This window comes from Lepeophtheirus salmonis, chromosome 4 (genome assembly GCF_016086655.4).
Source record: "Lepeophtheirus salmonis chromosome 4, UVic_Lsal_1.4, whole genome shotgun sequence".
Lineage (NCBI taxonomy): Eukaryota > Metazoa > Arthropoda > Copepoda > Siphonostomatoida > Caligidae > Lepeophtheirus > Lepeophtheirus salmonis.
Window position 1 is genome coordinate 3,815,915 of NC_052134.2, and position 21,325 is coordinate 3,837,239.

The 21,325-nt window shown below is 30.2% G+C and overlaps 1 protein-coding gene across 1 annotated transcript in view; it reads right to left on the bottom strand.

The window, feature by feature from the left end:
- LOC121116683 (uncharacterized) overlaps positions 1-21,325 on the bottom strand; it is a 145,133-nt gene that overhangs the window by 58,372 nt on the left and 65,436 nt on the right. Inside the window, exon 3 of the mRNA XM_040710969.2 lies at positions 11,945-12,166. Coding sequence (XP_040566903.1) covers positions 11,945-12,166 — 222 coding nt within the window. The remainder of the gene's footprint in view (positions 1-11,944; positions 12,167-21,325) is intronic.

Consider the following 21,325-nt stretch of genomic DNA (forward strand, 5'->3'; position numbering starts at 1 on the left):
TTTTAAAACAAACATGAAATTATTAATAATTCATTGATGGAATATGTCTTTACCGAATTTTAAGTTTGACTAATCCGGTCTGATTTTTTTAAAGACTAATCTTAAGTTAATTTTTTTAGACCGGTCCGAACTTCTTTAAAGTACTTAATTAGTTCGGCCCATTCAAAAACAATAACAGCTTCAGACCAGTCCAGAAGTTTACAGACTTCTACCCAAAACTACTACCATATGTTTGTTTCTTCAAATTTGCTTCAAAATATTTCAAAAGCTTTGCTCGATTGTATAACAATTCACGAACCCCTTCGTTTATTGTCATTATTATCCATTGAGCGTATTTTTCCTTTTTTAAGTATATACTATAAATATCTTATTAAATTAAAAAAAAAAAGTTGTAAATAAAAAGATGATGTAACTTTGTACCTTAAAGGTGTAAGAAAAAATATATTACATTATGCAAAGTAGAGCATAACGGTTTATTGTCAGAATTCATGTTTATGTTTAGATACTTAATGTATGTTACTTCGATATGTTTAGTAGAATATATATTTTTATGGGTCTTGCTTAAAGATAAATTTGTCATTTGCGTGTTTTCCATCAATTTAGAAAAGGGTTTCAACCTCTCCCTTCTCTTTTATACACACAAATAATTATTAAAGTTTTTCAATTAAGAAAAATGGTGGATTTCTTTTCATTTTTGGTTCTATCTTTAAAAATAAAGTATTGAATAAAAAGAAAAGAATAAAATATATAATTACATTGAAAAATTGCCGAAAAAATTATGCATTAATATTTCACGCATATAAAATACATGTGGTTTACTTATATACCATGATGTTACTTATATCGCAACCTTTTATCCATAAAGCAAAAGAAAACTAAACCCAAAAATAGTTATTTGTAAGCTCATTCATATCTGCTGGTGACTTATTCTTCAGTTATTAATAGTAGGGAATTATACACAACTTAACCAAGGGGATTCACATTCAACCAATCAACGCTCAAATAAGGAATAAAGTTAAATTTTTACATCCATCATACGTGTACACACGTAAACGACATTTTTGAACAGTAGGGGTATACTTTATTTCAAAAAACTCTTCATCTAATTGTCATCAAACCTCAACTATTTTCGTTCATAATGAAGAGGTTAAGTGATTTAAAGGATTCTTTCTTTGGAGGTGAGAAAACGGAACAAAGAGAAACATTTTTAAGGATGTTAGTAATTCTAGTTCCTTTAAAATATACTTAATTTTAGAAAGAAGAAACATTTTAAGTGTTTGAGGTTTGAAGCTTATCGAAAAAAAACCCCAAAAAAAACCCGTTGCTTACAAATAAGCACCTAAAAATAATAGTATAATTATATACCGGCTGTGTGAGGAGAAAAAAAAGGATGCTATTCATTTATTTCTGAAGTGTCTTTATTCAAAAAATGATACATTGAGACTTTTGGAACGTTATTTGGCAATTGTTGATGAGACTGATATATACTTGTTTTCGGACTTAACGAGAGCTAATATTATTATCCTATAATTTGTGTCTACCATTATTGAATTACGTAACCATTCCTCCAAAAATTAACAGAAAAAACCCCTTAAAAACATATGATAGTTAGCCCAATAAGTAAATCATACCAAATGCTATTTATCTCTAAACTACTCCCATTCTATCATTTTTATATTTTTTTATCCACAACTTTTTAAATGAACTACATGTAAATATTTCAGAATATTAAAATCTTATATAGTATTATATTCGGTACTGTATTATAATATTAATTTCTAATATGTTTATGAAAATCGTAAAAATAATGTACTTTTCTTCATCTAATTAATAAAATGACCTATATATGTATGTATATTTGACTAGGGATCGACAGAAAATTACATTCCTGTCATTTTGGAAACGGAGCATAGTTATAACATAATTTATTATTCTTTATTTATCAAAAATAATAAATCATGAAATAGCCATGACGTATCCAGGGAGAGGAGGGGATCTACAGATGATTACAAAATACATAGATTATCTATGTGTTAGCAAGGTATAGCTGTTCTATCGATTGACAAGAACCAAAGGTCTACATGGAATTTTTATTGACTATGAATGGTCTATTTTTAATGATTAACTAATTTCAGATATGTAAAACTTTATTTCGGCTTTTTAAAACTTATGTTTTAAATATGTGTATTGCCATTACTTTTAATGTTTAGTTGTTTGGTTTAGGAGGTAATTATATTGTTGATATTTATATTTGTTTACTTAGAGGATAATAAATAGCCCAAATATCAGGCCAAAAACTAGAAAAAAAATATTCCAAGTCAGAGAACCTCTTGAACTTTCGAGGTTTGAAAATTATAATATCCAAAACTGTCTTCTCTAAAATCATAGACGTTTTTTACGTGTACACGTATTATTGATGTAGAAATCCACCATAAGACACTAATAACATTTTGGGATCCACAAAAATGGAATATATCATGGCGTTACCTTTATTGTATCACGCAACTTTTCCTCCCAAAAGAATCAGAAAAAGGCCCAAAATTATCTGTTTGTTAGCCAAATAAGTAAACTATACCAAGTGCCATTTATATCGTATGTACTCTCAGACTATTACAGTGAATATTATTTCTTCACCATTTGTAAAATAAATTACATATCATTAAAATCTAGATAGTATTTTATTCGATACTGTATACAGGTGTGCGCGTCTAAAACTGAACACTCCTTTAAATTTTACGCCATGCACATATTCGTGATTTTGTTGAGTTGAAACCGGTTTATACTTGAGGCAAGGGTCTTAACTAGTTATAAACAAAACTCTAGCAAAATCTAAATAGCAACAGTGAAACAACAGTCGATAATATGGAGAGACGTCGAGTCGCAGTTTTGGAACTTTCCGCGCGGGGAAAAACTCCCACTGAAATTGTCAAGGTTCTAAACTGCAGCCGCACCTCCGTTTACAGCGTGGTAGCCAAAGGGACTCCTGAGACGACCACAAGATTCCAGTTAAGGCCCCGAAGGTCTAACGAAATGATTGCTGCAGTGAAAAAGTCTGTCGAGGACAAGAGAGGCAAGGTCACCATCAGCGGCCTCTCCAGGTAGTTCAACGTCAGTAAAAGGACCATGGAACGGCTAGTTAAGAAAGATATTGACCTTAAGGCGTACAAGAGAACCCCTTGTCAAGCCCTCAAGCCTGTAAACAAGGAAAAAACGCCTCGCAAAGCCAAATATTTTTCTAAAAAAGATTAAGAAAAAGGCCTCACTCGTCTGATTGTTCGCCGCTTGACTTTGCAGTGTTTGGGCGTTTAAAGGGGATGCTGTTTGGAGTCCAATACAAGTCCAAGGACCAGCTGAAGTCTGCCCTCAAGAATGCCTGAGCCAACCTCGACCAGAGCTTCATTGCCAAGTCATGTAGCAAGTTCCGGTCCAGGCTGGAGTTGGTAGTGGAGAACATGGGTGGCCATATTGAATAGACATGTGTCTAAGACTCTCACCTTTCATGTTAAATAAATTAATTCGTCGACCACTTCAAAAATTACAGAATTATTTAACTATTTAAAAAATCCCAGAGTGTTCAGTTTTAGACGCGCACACATGTATAATATTGCTTCGTAACATTTTATTAAAATAGTAGTTATACATCTATATTTGTGTATGATAGCCAAAATTTCTTCATATAAATAATAAGATGGCCAATATATATATTATATAAGCCATGAGGATCAACAAGAAATTGTATTCCTGTCCTTTTGGAAACGGAGCATAAGAATAGAATAAGTTATTACTTTGATTATTTATCAAAAAGAATAAATTTTGAAATAGTCATGACGTATCAAGCGAGAGGAGGGAATGGACAGCTGACCACAAAATGTATAGGATATTTTTGTGTTAGCGAGGTAACCCTGTGATATTCTCTCTTCTGCTGTTTTAGTCAGTTGACACTTTCTGATTATTTTTGATTTACAACAGGAGGCTATCCCTATTTACAAATTCAAAAGGATATAAATACCTTAGTATGGAAAAATTTCAGATAGCTACCATAGGTTTTTGTCTTTTTTTTTAATGCTCCGTTAGTGAGCATCCTTATGTCCTTTAGTGAACAAAAAAGCTAATTGAAAAAATAGTAGAAAATTCAACATGTCAAAAAACATAGAGAGGTAATTTATATGTTTGTGAAATATAAATGCAATCTTCCTTATGTTGCCTACATAATCGGATTGGTGGTTGATATGAATGCTCTACCTTTCCTATTTTTCTTATTTAATTGTCTGATCAAGTCTATGTATGTATGAATAGATAGGGATGAGAAACCTTTGAGTATACATCTACTTACATAAATCCCCATTGCATGAATAATAATTACTGTTGATTTGTCTACTCTTGTCTACTTTTTACTGTTTTTATTTATAGAGTTTTAAATACTTTACGATTTTATGACGTCCAATTTTTGTTGTTGTTGGGAGGTCTGGTTTTGAATATATATAAAAAAATCGATTATTTAATGAGTTGTGTCGCTGCCTATAAAAGTTAGTTTAGTTCAGTCAAGTTGTTAGGACCTGTCCTATTGGTCTTTGGAACAAATTCTTCAGAATGTTAGTCCTTAGGACTGTCAGTACAATAACTCATTAAATAATGAAGCAACAATGTTGAGTGTCATCTTCAAGGACCAAACTTTACAAGTTTTTAGCAACGATATTTTAGACTGAATTGCAACGCACGGAGACCGAACTGGAAGGAAATAAAACTACTTGATATCTCATATTTCTGATTCCAGTATGAGGGGATTTTTTCCCTTTAAAATAATAACAGAATTTTTCATTAAGAGTGTTTCAACTTTTTTAATCAATAAAACCCAAACGGTTAAAGATTTTGCCTTTTCTTTTGTTTCAGAACATGTTATAAACACGTACCTTGGATGTATGCAAATCGATTTCTCTAGTTTGACCACCACCAGCACATTTACAGAAGTCCAAATGCTGAATTTAATTTTCCACTACTTTTCCCAAATAAATGGACCAATATTGCAGCAATTTTGCGTTCGATATTTTCTCTGAACTCTCCTAATTTCGCCAGTTAGTTAGTATAGACCAATGACTTCCCGTGACCCCAAAGAAAATAATGTAAAGACAGCCAATTACTGGCCCATTTCTCGGAATAACACGCTCACCAAATTTGCATTACGATATATAGATTTTAGTGTTTGCTTTGTGAAAAGTGGCACCGTCTTGTTGAAACCACATGTTTTCCAAGTCCATACCTTGCAATTTGGGTCAAAAAATTTGGTATCATCGTGCGATAGCAAAGTCCATATACAGTAACGTAGCAATTATCATCATCAACGACAAAATATGGCACAATGATCCCTACAGCGTGATGTCCACACCAAGTATTTTTTTTTTTCGGGATTCAATAATGTCTCGAGAAGTACTTGTGAAGTTTATTAACAACGCCATTAAGCTTCATCACTGAAGATGATTTTGCTATGAAAATCAATTATTTTTTATTACGGTAATTTTGATAATAAATTTTGATAATTTGCAATAGCTGATCAAGTGTATATAGCTCCATGATGAACTGTATACTAAAGAAGTTTCTATATGTTCAATGAAGAAAATATATATGGTTTATTTTGAAAATAATGTTTACTATACACCTATTTTCATAATTATTTCAGTTTATTTGAACTTTCTACAATATGGGTATTGACTGTTGAAATGGAAAACCATTCGTTTTAAAGTCATATCCAAAAGAATAGGATATAAATTGTTAATGTAAAAAAGTATATGAGGAAAAGTAATTTTTTTGGAAACTTTCCAGTCATTTAACTGTTTACAAAATATACCACTTGTGGTAATCTTTATCCATTAATAAATTGCTTTTATTCTCAACAAATTTCCTATTTTCAAAAGGAATGATTTTTTAAATTGTAACTTTTTAAAATTATATAACTAGAGATCTAAAAAATTTGTTTGTGTAAAAATCATATTTGTAATGATGAGATCCGAAATAAGGTAACCCTGCGGGACATTATCCCAGATAATTTGTTGTAATTTTTTTCATATAGGAGGGCGTAAAGGATATGTAAAAAAAACAAAAAACTAAAATGTCTACTATTTCAGCATACTACTAGAAAAACGTAGTAAAATGTGTATTTTTTTCTGCAAAGGATATGATATAAACATTTAATTTAACTCATTAGTAATATCAAACATATTTAATGGACTTGAGACCCAACTTTCAACTTCAGTGCTATGATTTTCCCCCCACCTCTGTCTATTTTGTACCCCTCACATATCAAAAATTCTTTGTTTGGGAGCTTTGCATAAAGATCCAATAAGGAATCCACACAGTATATATATATATATATATATATATGTCTATTGTCCAATCAAAAGAATAAAGAGACATAAATAAATTACAGTTAATGCATTCATAGTTAATATATATATACATATATAAAGAAATCTTTTTATCCAACATTGTTTTCTCTGTTTCTTTGACAATGTCATGTTGACTAAGTATGAAAAAGTCTTTTTTGTATACAGCAGCAAACTTCTATACGTAACCCCTGTGTGTAGGTTTTTTTTTATTAACATCAATTTAGTATGTATACAGCAATGAACTGATTGGGTATTGTTCTGAGAAATAAAATATAAAAAGGTTGAATGTTTTAAGCTTTTATTTAAATGTTTGGTATACGAGGATGTTTTTTTTTATATTTTTTTTAAAGAAGAAGTGTTCTCAAAGCATATTTTTTCGCCAGTTCATGTATTTACGTACGTAACTCAGCCATTTCATAATTTTCTTTATTTATTGCAAGGTAATTTCCAGATGGGATATGTTTGTCTAGAAACATTTATAAGCCCTCCTTGAACTGGGATTATTACATGATACACACCCCTAGACTTATGAAAATACTTGTTATTCCTTTTAAAGTACATTATCTAGCAAATAATTGTCAGCATACAGCCGAACCCCAAAGATAATCTCATTAATTTTCTATTTATCTTGATAGTGATTTCTATAGAATTCGTATAGATACTCATCAATGCTTCATCCAGGTTTAGACCATTTAATTAACTGTTTTGCTTAAAAGTTGTTAGTTTGTTTTGATTTCTTGGCATATTTTTTCTTATTTTCAATGTGAGGACTCAGGGAAACAACAAATAGCTACAAAATTACCATATTGAAGTTATTACTTCAAATAATACGAGCAATCTCATCAAAAAAATGATGGGTACTAAGTTGATTCTCAAAACCCCTTTCGAGCAATAAATATTTCAAAGACATTTTTATCAAATATAAAAATTTATTTTTTTTACTAAAAGAATAACAAGTTTTATATTGTTTAGGCACTTAGCTCATGTTGTTAAGATTACTGTTAAGAATAAAAATTTATTTGTTCTCGATGTCTATTATTTTATTTAGGCTTAATAGCATTTTACTCCAAATTGATGAGTTTAAAATAGATGGAATATTGAAAAAATGATAGAAAATCGAAATGACTTATTCATTATAATCGTTCAACTGTTTATAATGTAATTAAATACGTTTTATTTTTTGGCTTTCTTTTTTATACAGTTCAATAACCACGTACTAAAAAGGCTGCCGACTAACAGAGGGTTTCCAAAAATGTATATTTATTCACTATGCATGGAAAATGTGCCTTTACTTTTTGATGCATTAAGTAAACCGTATCTTATTTATAAAGACTTTTATATCTTATCCTGTGATATCTGTTGTTTGTAGGGAGAGAGAGGAAGAAAGAAGTACATTATTCACTTCCTTTTTCTTTCTTTTTTTACAGACTGACGCCATGCTTTCATTATCAAAATGATGAGTACATTAGAGGGCAATGCACTCCTCTCAACTATCATCTTTAATAATACTTCGTTGCATTTATGTATACATATTAGTGTAGAGGCTGGGACTCAAATAATTCTTTAATTTTGACTGATAACTCTTCGTCTTCTTCTAATATTGTTCGATTGTACGCCCTAATGAACACCTCTCATTAAATTCTAAATATATTAATATTTACTTTGAGGAAATCAAAAACGATCCAATCATGGAAAAAGTGGGAAAAAACTATTGAAGGTTTTTTTTTGAGTTTTCGAATATATCTAACAATTTTTATAAAAAAATAGATATTTTAGACATTGGTTAAAAAATATAAACACGATTTTTTTAAATACTTTCTTAATACTTTTTTCAAAAAATGGAAGAGAGTCACAGAAACTGCCAAAATGTACTTCATTGGCTGTGTGGAATGTATGGTATAAAGTGTCAGGATCCAAAACTTGCTGTACCATGAATAAATAACATAAATAAAATTTTGATGGAATCAAGAAAAAGACCGCCTAAAACCCATTTTGTGACATTTTTAAATACTATATTTTTATTAATAATTGTGCCCTCCTTCACAACATTTAACAGCCTCAACATACGGGCGTATATATTGACAGCTCTTCACTATGAAGGCCGTGTACATGTACCAAGCTATCATGATCGAAGTTCGGAGTGAATCCAAATTTGGATGTGAGGTGTGGCAGAAATTCTTCTGCAATGCTATAAAATCCAGGGAGTTAGGCTCAGGGATGGAAGATGCCCACATCGAGGTAGACCAGGAGTTAACCATATTGTTGTAGTAGAAGTTTTGGTTCTTCTTAATTAAGTGAGGATGTAATGGACTTTTGATATTACAGGTAGGCCAAATGTAGATGCCAACGGTATCTGTAACCTTCTCGGTACTGACATTGGAACGGAGGAAATCCGGCAGACATTGTATTTTTTGTTGTTTTTTTGACATTTTTACACTTAGAGACATGAGATAACGACAAAACTTGTGGGCTTTAGTTTCACCTGTCATTTGTTTGCGTTATGAAACCTCATAATTCAAAAGAAAGGGAATGAAACCTTAGTTAAATACTACTTCAAGTTTTGGGTGAACATTTTGTAAATATATTAATTATATACCCGCCCTATATATACCTATCTTTTATATTCATCAAGAAAAATGAATAAGTTGAAACATATTTATATTCTCAAAATGAGTTAAAAAAGATTATATTTTTGTGATTCAACTATTATTCTAATTACATTTCGTATCAAAAATATGGAAAATGATGGCATTGAAAAAAGTCGATTCTAAATATATGTACATACATTATACATATATATGCATATGAATATAAAATTCGATAAGATATTTACAATTTATAAGTATATTATATGTTTACTCATAATAATTCCCCGGGATGAATTAAAGACTTTTTTCTCTCGAATAAAAAAAGGCATTTTGTTCCTTTTCAAAAATATCTAAGTATTTATAAGTATATTTACTCTCATCATTACTAAAGTAAATAAAGTAATACCATTGATTTATTGCTTTCATCGTGTGGAAGTAAAGTGTGATGTATAAGATGTAAAATATTTGTGAAAAGTTACTGAACACTTTTCATTAGGTCTTGTGTACATAAAAAGAGTTTTACCTCTATTTAAAAATCAACATCAATCATGTTCTCTCCTTATCTAATTATGCAATTTTTCTAAATGGAAGATGAACCATTTTTTTAAAATTATACAATATAATTACCCTTGGTGTAAATAACAGTCTCAGATCAACCTCGGAAACGTGAGAAGGTTTTGATGACAGTCTCCTTTGGAAGTTTTTGGAATTCTTCTAGGACCCTGGACATTATCTCATATTTTATGATGAAGGAGGATTTGTTGGTGTGTCGTTCAATGGTGCTCCACACAAAGAAGTCCATATGGTTGAAGTCCTTTGAGCTTTGAGGCAAAGTAAAAAAATATTGACATCTAAGTTAACGTTTTTTTTTGCAGTGTAGCATGGATCTGAGTCGTGTTGCATGTCCGAATGACGTCCTAGCTTCTTCCTTACTATCCAGGCAAAGGATTTGTCCAGTTTTAGGAAGTTTGCAAAATCAAAATTGCCCTGTCCGATGCGGATTGCAACAAGGAAAATCTTTCTTTTCCACCATTGTGGATTAAATACTTCGTTGATCGATGCCATTGTTTTAAACTTGCGTTAAACACTTTTGGCTGGTCGCCAAAAAACCAAACAAAGTTCTACATGTATATGCTCAGCTGTCGCTGGCGCTTCGTTCATAAACAACAGTCCAAGTATTTGAAATATCCATATATTATATTTTTGCTCATCTTTTATGTAAATGCTTAAACTCTTTATTAATGAAAACCATGTATGTATCAGAGTTTTGTTCTTAGTGGGGGTCAGCTCTCATACTGGTAAACGGATCAGCCTGAACTTTACCAACTGTATCCTTTGTTGATGAACTAGGATATTATACACCTTGGTCTAAGGTATAGTGCTTCTTATTCCTTTGAATCTATATTCGATTGATTTCCTGGATTTGAATTTTCTATCTGTGAGGACTGAGATATTTAAGGGTAGCAAAAAAAATGTCAAATTGTAACTATTTTTTTATATAAATACATAACTTATCCGTATCACATATTTTGATATCCAAAATTTGGATAAAGTAATCAATATTTCATACAAGTTTTGATGAAAACTTAAAATTTAATGTGTTTTTACTATAAGAATTACAAGTTATATCTGTTTTAAACCACAAACTTATGTTGCTAATATTATTTTAAAATATAGTTTTATATTTTCTCTATATATCATATTCATACAATTATTTTTAGCGTTTAAATTGATAATTGCGATTACGAAATGGATTGAATAATATGGAAAAATTAAATGATATAATAAAATTCTTTTAAATATGAGGTTATTATTTTACCCATTTCACTAATTGTGTTAAAAAAAGTTATTCACTAACATTTGCTTTTAAATATGAATGGTTATTCTGTAGCATATAAAGAAATTACTATGAATAGTGTAATATTTTTTTTGAGGCTCTGATACTAAATGATTAAAAGGTGTAGTTAAGTGTTGTTTTTAAATTATTCTTTGAAAAAAAATGTATTTAAAAAAAAAAAAAATAAGGAAATAATAAATTTGATCAACATTGATCAATATTTAGAAGATGCGCAAGGCCCATAAAGCTATATATATATATTGCTTAAAAACTTTTCTACTTATACATGGTCAATATAAGTCAAAATAAAGCAATTTGTAATGAATAACTAATAAAGATGATGAAACAATCTTTCAAAGCTTGTCTAAAATGATTATTTTATATAGAAAATGTAATAAAATATTCATGTATCATTGTTTTTCCTTTACGCATTATAAACTTTTTTTTGAAAAACCTGCTTCATAGTGAAAAAGTTAAAAAATTGTTATCACCCTCTGACGTATTTATTTTGTAATCCAAATTATCACTCAGTATCCCATTAGTATTGGGTTTTAAATCCTATTACATGATACTTTATACGTATATTCAATATCAAGATTTGATTTTAAAAAAGAATTATCATTCGGTGACTTTTCTAAAAAAACTTGTTAAAAGCATTATAAATTGGATGAATGATACCATAGAAAGTAAATGCTATGTTTTTTTAGCTTCTACATACAATGGTTGGTTAGTAAAAGAAAGTAAACACTTTTCAATGATATAATTATCTATGGCATACATTAATTCTTTTTTTCTTTTTTTTACTTTAAGGTGAGGCACTAAGAAAAAGTTTATTTATTAGATAAAATCCTATCTTTTTCTCTGAAGTAAGTCACAAAATAAAGTGACAAACAATTGGGTAGGAAGAAACATAGAGATTAACTCTGATGTAAGGCATTTTCTTAGATGTAAATAAGTATGCGCTATACGCTTCTACTAAACATATCGTACATTACCAAATTATATAAGTTCTTGTCCCACAAAGATACTACTCATTAAAAAGCACTGACAACACATAATAAAATATAAAACAGTCTAGCATTTTATAACAAAAAAACGTCTGATAATGTGATAGTTCAACAGAATAAGTAAATCCTTACCTAAAACTAAATGCGGAGATATTTTATTGAGACTAGATGAGGAGGTTCGATCAATAGAGAAAGGGAAGTGTGATCGTTTTCGAGCGTTCCCTTCTGATGATATACCGGAGCTACTACTTGATACAGGGAGTTGATGAACATAAGCCCCAAGGTTATACGAGGGAGCCAGGGAACCTGGTAAGTCTCTGCGAAAGTCTAGGCCGGTTGTTGAGCCCTCAACATCTGAAAAGAATGAATAAAAATAAATAATTAATAATTGAAGTGTATCCTATTAACACAAAAGAGAGCTAGGAGGATTAATCTGGATTAGATATATATTCTTTAACAAATTATTCTCCCTCTTTATTTCTAAATCATGATGATAAATCGTAGTAAAAATTCAATTAAATAATTCGAACAGATAGATTTTATTTGAAAGACCATATTGGAGCCAAATAAAAATATTATAAACTAAGAAAAAACGTTATACTATGGTAAACATTCTTATATTATTGCAACTGGTCAAAATAAAGGTCATAACTAACTGAAATGAAGGAATACAATATTAAGTTTAGTTTATATTTATAAAGTTCAAAAATAAATTGGGAAAATGTGATTTTTTTTTGATTTTTTGTTCAATAATCCTTTTGAGCTAATGCACCAGCATAAAATACATTTCTTCTGCTCTTTCATTAGTTTATTTAAATGCATTTATATATTATGGATCTGTCTTTTGGTCCTATGTTAATTAACCATTAATGATCAGTTATTCAAAGTTGCTTTTACTTAGAATATATATATAAATAGAAAAAAAAAAGATTTATAACTTTTCATTTCTATGAATGTATTAGCTTGTCTTGTCTTAAGTAATGATCGTTATTCAGATAAGAGCTAATGGAGATTTGATTAATGAGTAAGACCGAGAGAAAGAGAGGGATAATAATAATAATAAAAAAAACAAGATAAGAAAGAAACGGAAAAGCTTTCATTTAAATTTTTTGAATCCCTCATGACTCACTCTTTTATTATTATTTTTTTTTGGGCTAGTTTCTTTCTGCAATTTTTGGAGTGAATAACTTTTTTTTTTGTTTCTTTGAAAGAGGATTTCAAAGCAATGGATTTCTTCACCTTTTGTTTTTGCTCATTTTAAAAGACAATTATAAAAGAACCACATACAAACAATAAGAAAATAAATGGGTATTTGAATACCATCTACATTGCATAATAGCTCATATGTCTTCGTTTTCTTCCTTAGACATAGTTAGTTAGTATGAGAAGGAAAATAAAAACATCCCTTTTTCCTAGTGTACATTGGTTTTTGAAGTACAAAAATGGATTTAAAAAATCACATTTTTTTAACATGATTTCATGGAAAGTGGACCAGATCAGTTGAAATGTATTACATGAAATCATTGCTTAAATCAAAATAAAATTACAACTAAACCCCATTTTACAAAAAAAAAAACTCTTGCCAGATTGCGTTACAATTCCAAATATTCCAAATCAAAAAGCTAGTCCATTCCGTTAATAGTTTCGATATATAACTTCATAAGGGGGATGATGTCTGTAAGCTTGGAGCCTTTCGGAGTCCTTTTTGTATTTATAATTGGTTACCTTGGTTTATTTTGGTAATAATGGGTTAATCTCGTCTTCTGACTTTACAAAATAGCGTCTTAAATAACCAGGAAACTTCGATGATCTCCTCATAAACCATCATCTGCATTGCAAAATCAAGATACTTAAAATTGGGTAAATCCCACTGGATTTTGTCTCAAAAGTGATTAAAATAGAATTATTCTTGACCACCCTATAGTTCTTCCTCTACCTACTTATGATATTTATCTTTCAAACAAGTGAGTCCATCGTTTATTACTCTATTGCATATTGATTGAACTTTAACGTCACTTATCCTTTTTTATTTATTTATAATTATATCTCTATAAAGAGAATATCACAAAATAGATAAATTGTAGTATATTTATTATAATATTTACACTTTCATTTAGTAACAGACTATGTAATTGATATTATTATTATTGGATTATACCATTAGCTTGTTTGCTCAAATTTATTGGAGTATTTTCTGTATATGAGATGGGCTATATGACACAAAATCATATGACTTTAGTTACTACCAACCTTCAAATGATACATGTAAAAGTGTGTTAGGTGCTGGACAATTACTTTGCCAGATAGTATCAGTAAAGAAACTTTTATTATTGGTAAAAAAATTGAAGGAACAAAAGTTCCGTTGTTATTGAAACAATGCTTTTTGGTTAAAAAAATAACACTGCGATAGCCAAGACTTGGCTTGATCATCATTATTCAGACTCTGAATCAGGGAAATCAGCTGTTGCAAAATGATTTGCTAAATTTAAATGAGGCAACGTGTGCTTAGAAGACGATCACTTAATGGACCTTTGAAAGAGGCAGCAACTGACGAAAACATCAAAAATGTTCAACAAAATAATTTTGAATGATCGTAAAGTGAAGTTGATTTCTATTCATTTGTGACTTTGGATAAAACATGGCTCCTCCACTCCATTATAGAGTCCAATCAATAGTCAGGCGAATGAATTGCACACGCACGATGCCCCAAATTCAAGGCATGGAAATACGTAGCTATACGTGGCTAGTATGGTTTTGGCGTCAGTATTCTGATATGCACACGGATTACTTATAAAAGGGAAAGACTGTCAACTACCAAAATTACATAACATTGTCAGAGCGTGTAAAGGATGAAATCACGAAAAACGACTCATTTGAAGAAGAAGATAATTCTGTTTCATTGAGATAATACATCAAGTCACACATAACAGAAAACAATGACGAAATTGCACGCAGTATGCTAGAAATTGCTACAGCATCCACCGTATTCTCTAGATCTGGCCCCCAGTGACTTTTTCATATATGCAGACCTCAAAAGAAAACTATATGTAAAGAAATTCTTAGGTTATTACGAGGTAATCACCGAAACTGAGGCCTATTTTGAGATCAAAGAGAAATCGTACTATAAAAATGGCATTGGAATGTTATATGACCACTACAATCTTAGTATCACCCTCGAAGGTAACTACAATGAATAAACAAATCGAAATTTGCAGTATAAATGTGTTTTACTATGTTGGTCTACGAACTTTTCAGCAGACTTGTTACATATATGTATGCAATACATATATATTATCAAAATGCATTTACATGTATGTATCTTGGTGGAACGAATCGACCTTTATAATAAATTATAAACGAGAAAACAGAGGAAGTTAGTATGTCTAACTATTGATGCATGTTACAAGTTAACTCATCTTTTATTTTCTGAATGGATAATTTTTGCAGCAGAATTCATCCTCAAGTGGAATGAAAGAAATATATTTTTGTGTATATAAGTGCTTTCTAATTTTTGTACTCCTTACAAAAATCAGCGCTTTTTTTAATTATAATGTATAATACTATTGCAAAAAAAAAAATTGTGACAAAAAATTACCGTTGTGTTATATAAAAACATGCATTTTTCTATATAATATATAAATTTAGACCTGTATTGAATTAACTATCACATCCCGATTTGATGACATGATACGTTTTCATACAGACAAACCTTTTTCTAATGCACCTTCTGTCTATACAAACTAGCGTAAATTACGTATACTAAGTAGAAGTTGACGTTTTGAAAGAACTTATGGAATTATGAAACCTCTTCAATGAAAGCATAAGTTTTTTTTTCATAACCAGAATTTATTTCCAAGATTTTGAAATACTGGAAACATATTACAGTAATAAAAAACATAAAACACAAACAAACACTCATTAAAATCTTTGAGATCTAAGCTTAGTTGTATTTAAAATGCTAATATAGCTTCTTAAAATATTTATCAGGCCACCGTCAAGTTTAAAGTTGGATGCTTTCACGATATCCTGATACCTCCAGTGTTCCTCTCACTACTCGATGTGTGACCTATTTCTCAGTTGGAGTAAGGTGATGATTTGCTTATACAACTCTGAGGAGTGGAGACATCAACGCTCCTAAGATTTAATACCAATTTTACCATATTCAATGACGACTGCAACCATCATCTTCGAATCGATTTGACACTCATTGCTTTTACCTGACTCCTGAATGAGATATCATTTAAACAAGGTAGTCTGAAAGGGTTTTTCCTTTGTAACCACGTAAGCCTTTTAATAGTCAATATAGCAAGAAGATTTTGATGCAATCCCTCCAGGTCTCTACGAACTTCCATACCATTTCTCAGAAGTGAAGGATTCACCTCTGTAAATACATCAGCTAGAAGTTCATTTAGGCCTTAAGATAGTTCAAGCAATCGGAACGTTATTTTTGTATTAGTGGTAAGTTTATTTATATATATAATAAACGGAACTTAGTTTTTAAAAAAACCAACTTCGTGCCTTTGATGACAGTTCTTTCATTTAAGGTATTATATGACACAGTGGTTCCATAAGTCCTTTCTTTTTAAGCATTTCACCGACCCCTCGGCTAATATAGCTTTCCATATATCTCGAAAACTAATAATTCCTAGACCTCCCAACTTCTTTGAAGACATTATTATCTTAATCGAGATGTTACATTATGTGCTTAGATCAAGGAATCTGAGAAGAATTTTGTCCACCTCCTTTCCCAAATTTTCATCGAATTCAGTTAGACGCATTATATGTAGGCATTTAGAAATCACGAAGGAGTTCCATAGATCAATTCGATCCCATCTATAAAATCCAAGCTTCTTTATGAAACTAGTAGGTTGATATATAGTTTGGATAGAATTGCTCTCTTGTTGCAACTCATGACGTCTTCAGTAAAGGCTTAGTGATTATAATTTGGAAAAGAACCACAGGCTTAAACAACTCCACCAAGTGGGAATTTATGGTAACTCTAAATCAGTTGTTCTCAAACTTTTTTACAGTTTTTTTTACGTCAAGTACCACAATTCTAACCAAACTTAATATCCAGCTTGCCGCCGTTATTACAGCTGTACATGAGCAGATCGGACGTTGTTTATTGTTTTGGTAAATAGTCAGAAGTACTTGGCATCAGTTGAAAAAAATGGCATCGATCAACGAAGTATTTATTCACAATCGTGTAAAAGGCAGAGTGTTCCTGTTGCAATCTGCGCCGGACGAGACAATGTTAATTTTACAAACTTCTTAAACCCGGAGTGGTCCTTTTTCTGGAAAGGCAGGAATGAGCTGGGATGCCATTCATTTCGCAATAAGACTCTGATTCATACTACACTGCATAGAAACGTTGACAAAGTTGTCATTATTATTATTTTGTTAGACACAGTGTTGGGCCTCCAAGCTCACCAGACTTCAAATTCACGCACTTCTTTAAATGGGACAAAATTGAGTGACTCACAGACAGATCCACTTGTAACAGAAAATCAGACTGATCTCCAGGATCCGTTAGGAAATCCGGAATCTACCAAAGGAGACAGTCATCAAGACTTCCTCCTGTTTCTGACGTCGAGTTGTGGCCTTTATTTACGCCAAAGAAGATTTGTTTAAAATTCTGCTTTCATTAAGCATTGGTTTTTATTAAAAATGAATGATTAACTTAGAAGAAAATCCATTTAAAAAAACGTGTGGTTGTTAAATAAAGGTGGCACCTTGTAAAATAGTGGAGGATTCACTAACTTATAACTTTCCTCCTTGCACTACTAGAGGAAGATTACCTATCACAAGCTTGAGAACTACTACTCTAAATAAAAATTTCAATACTGAAAGATTATTCTTTCTCTATAAGTTGCAGTATTTCCTAAATGTACCTATTCCCAATGCTCAATCAATAAGAAATCTAAAAAATGTACTAGATCAGAGCTAAAATATTATCCAACAGTAGTCAGTTATAAAAATGGCTAAGAGTGTCAATGTTGGAGTACTTTGTGTTAAGATTTGAAGGGAATTATTTGAGGGTTGATCATAATAAGAGTATATTGATAAAAATGCTGACGTACACGTTGTTTTTATGATTAGTACAATGATATTCAAATTCATAAGAGGTTGAGTTTAAATAAGAGTTTTAAGAAAATCAAATTATTTAGGTTGACCTTTTTTTCTCTGTAGTAAATAAATACAATATTGAAGTGGCTGACTACATTAATTTATATATTTTTCGCATTGTGTTACTATGAACAAACAATGTTAGTCTTATTTTTTTCAAATAATAACATAAGTTATTTGGTATGCATGCGTTTTTGTTTTATTTTAAATTTCGTGTGTGAAACACATAAGATTCGTATTTGGGTCATTCCATGTAAAACTTTTTTATACATCTAGCAATTATTTTATGTTTAATGTTTTTTTTATTTCCGTTTAACATAAAAGAACAATAAAAATTAAACAAAAAGTTTTTGCTTAAAAAACACACAAACAAATTAATCGTTAGTTATTTAAACAATAATTTGTACATATTTATATAAAAACTAATACTAAAATATTTTTTCAAAGTTGTAACAAAGTTGATTGATTTATATTAAAAATCATTATTTAATTTAAAAATATATTTGGATATGTTTTGCAGTGCACAAAAAAAATCTAATAAAAATTATGGTTGCTATACTACTGATTTACTTAATTTTATGTACAATTTTAACCAATAAAAAATATGATATATTGGTTAAAATTAATTTTACTTTTTAAGGAGAATTTTATGATCAAATGATTTCATCTTTTTTTAAATCTCATAACTATTTCGAAATATATTGATATTTGCAAAAAAAATTAATAGTACCATTATAGAAGAAAAAATTAGTTAATCAAATTTGAACATAAATTTTCAATTTATTTTTAAAAGGTTTCATTTGAGGTTAAGTTTCGAGTATTATAAATCAATCAAACAAATGTTTTTTATTTATTTTTATACTTAAGTTGGATTCAAAATGAATAAATGCTTAAATATACTTGATACAAAACTTAAGGATAATATCAGATAGTAATATTTACTATTAAAAATTTAGATTAGTCTTTTCTGAATAAAACACATGAAATGGATAATTCAACATATATTTCGATCTGTAGCATTTTATTAAAAAAACAATTATGTTTACATGATTATTATCTGACAATATCTTCATAAGTAATTATTTACTTATCTTCAAATCATAGATTTTTCCTTTTGCTGTCAATGAAGATTTTATTGAGTTCATAATAGATAGTATTTAACCATTTTGATCCATTTTGAAATGAAATCAAATGTATTGAAAAAAAAAACCGACTAAAATTTGGATTTAATTATGATGTTATTTAAAACATACATATAATTAAGAAACACAAAAATATGATTGGTTTTATTAATATTTTGTAAATAAACGCTACAAATGGGGGTTTTAAAGAAGAAGATGTTAAAAAATACGGTACAAGTTCAAAAAAGTTTTTAAAAAATGTCGGTTAAAAAAAAATGATAATAAATAGCAAAAAGTATTTGGTGCAGACGTCTTTTTTGTGCTGTGTAAATTAAATTCGGATTTATTGAGTTCAAGGCGTATTTTTGCCTTTTTATACGTGTAAAAAGTTTTTAAGTGCTGGAAGTCCCTTTTTCTGCCGTTATTTTTGAAATACAGTGTATTGGAAGTCAGTTTCTGAGAGTCGAAGATTGTCTCCTGAGATCCCTAGGATAAAGCAAGTCATTGTTACTGATTGTTCTTCTTCTCATTGGGAGGGTGTTTATATTTTATTATAAACTTTTATAACAATTTGGTAATAGCTTTAATTTTATATAAGGCTACATCAAGTCCACAACTAGCTGAAAAAGCTATTTTAGAAGAAGACGAATGGCTTAATTGTTTGTTTTATACGAACTATATCGATGCCATGAAAAGACTTAAATCCCATATAGGTGGTGGAGTAGCCCAACTATCTCGTATTGTCCCGAAAGTTTACTCAAGAAATCTAGCAGTACAATAGAGAAGAAGTATAATGGGCCGAGAACTGTACATTTGGCTTATGATGGGGACCAATCTGACCAACAAAATTACATCTTTGATATCTCCAGTTTGGGGCTCAGCCAAGGGAATAATTTGGATTCTCACCCCTGCATTTAGAAATGACTCAACCATTGATATGACTCGGCAAAATATAAATAAAAAGCTCTTTTTTAGAAATTTAAAGGACCCCCCCCAATTTTAGAAGAACGCGCAATCACACGAGATATTTTAACAGTTTATAATTTAAATTTGGAAAATTTGCTCAACGGTGGTAGAATAAGATTTCCACTTGTTAATTCTTCAAAATATTATTCAATGCCTTGCCCGTGGCACGTTAAGATGGTGTCCCTAAATTTTGATGCAGCTGTGAATGGACTTTGGGAGCTGCATAGTAAGCGTTTAGGCCTCCCTATGGGTTGGAAAAGAAAAATAGTGTCTTCCCTGAGTGGAATAAGTGATAATAAAAAGTTTAGCGTGCAGTTACAAATCTCCACAGATTGTATTAAATACATATACTAGGCCCTGCAAGGACTGTGGAAAAATATATAATAACACACTTCATGCGTTTGTGGACTGCCTTGCAATCTGTATCCTAAAATATTTTTTATCTATAAATCTAAAAGGGCTGACGAATGGGGAAGATAAATATGTTAAATGTCTTGTTCTTTTTGGAAATTCAAAGAAGAAGGGTGGAACTTCTGAGGTAACAAGGGCTCTGGACTTTGCAATACTTAATTGTAAAGCCCTCATCGCTCAGCCGACCAACAAACTATCAGCCTATTCGGGGAGATGAGTTGAGAGGTATCATCTTGGCAGCTTCAGCCCGCTATGTCTTTTTTAAAGATGGATATTTAGAATATCAGTTGAAATTCTACCTCGGAGCATTAAGTATAAACTAAAATGTTTATTAATGTACTCTTTACGCAATTGCTCCGGTTTATTTATATATGTATGTTCTATATAATATAAAAACCAAATAAATAATGTTGAAATAAATAAATATTTTTTGCTTAAAAAAATCGTCAACAAACAAAATATGGAAATTCATTATTAAAAAACAAAACAAAAAAGGCTTAGTCATTTAATCAAAAAATATACATTCTTATTTTATTCAACTAACAAAAAAGGTCATGTATGAAAAAGAAAAGGATCTTTGCCTTAGGTCCCACTCAAGGTAAATCAGGCTCATTTGACGCAGTTATTAAATCAAATTGTTGGTCTTAGTTCCCTATTAGTTCCAACCAACCATAATTTTTTTACTTTGTTTGTGCCTCTAGGCATTAAATGAAGAATGTTTTTTCTTATTTCCTCCGTCTAATATTATATTCTACATACATGTTATAAATATATATAAACACAGTATAGAATACCAATGGACACATTAAAAGGTTATACACATATTTACCAAACTTTAACATTTAACGGAATAACTAACCTGATATAAATTCCGATACTTACAAAGAAT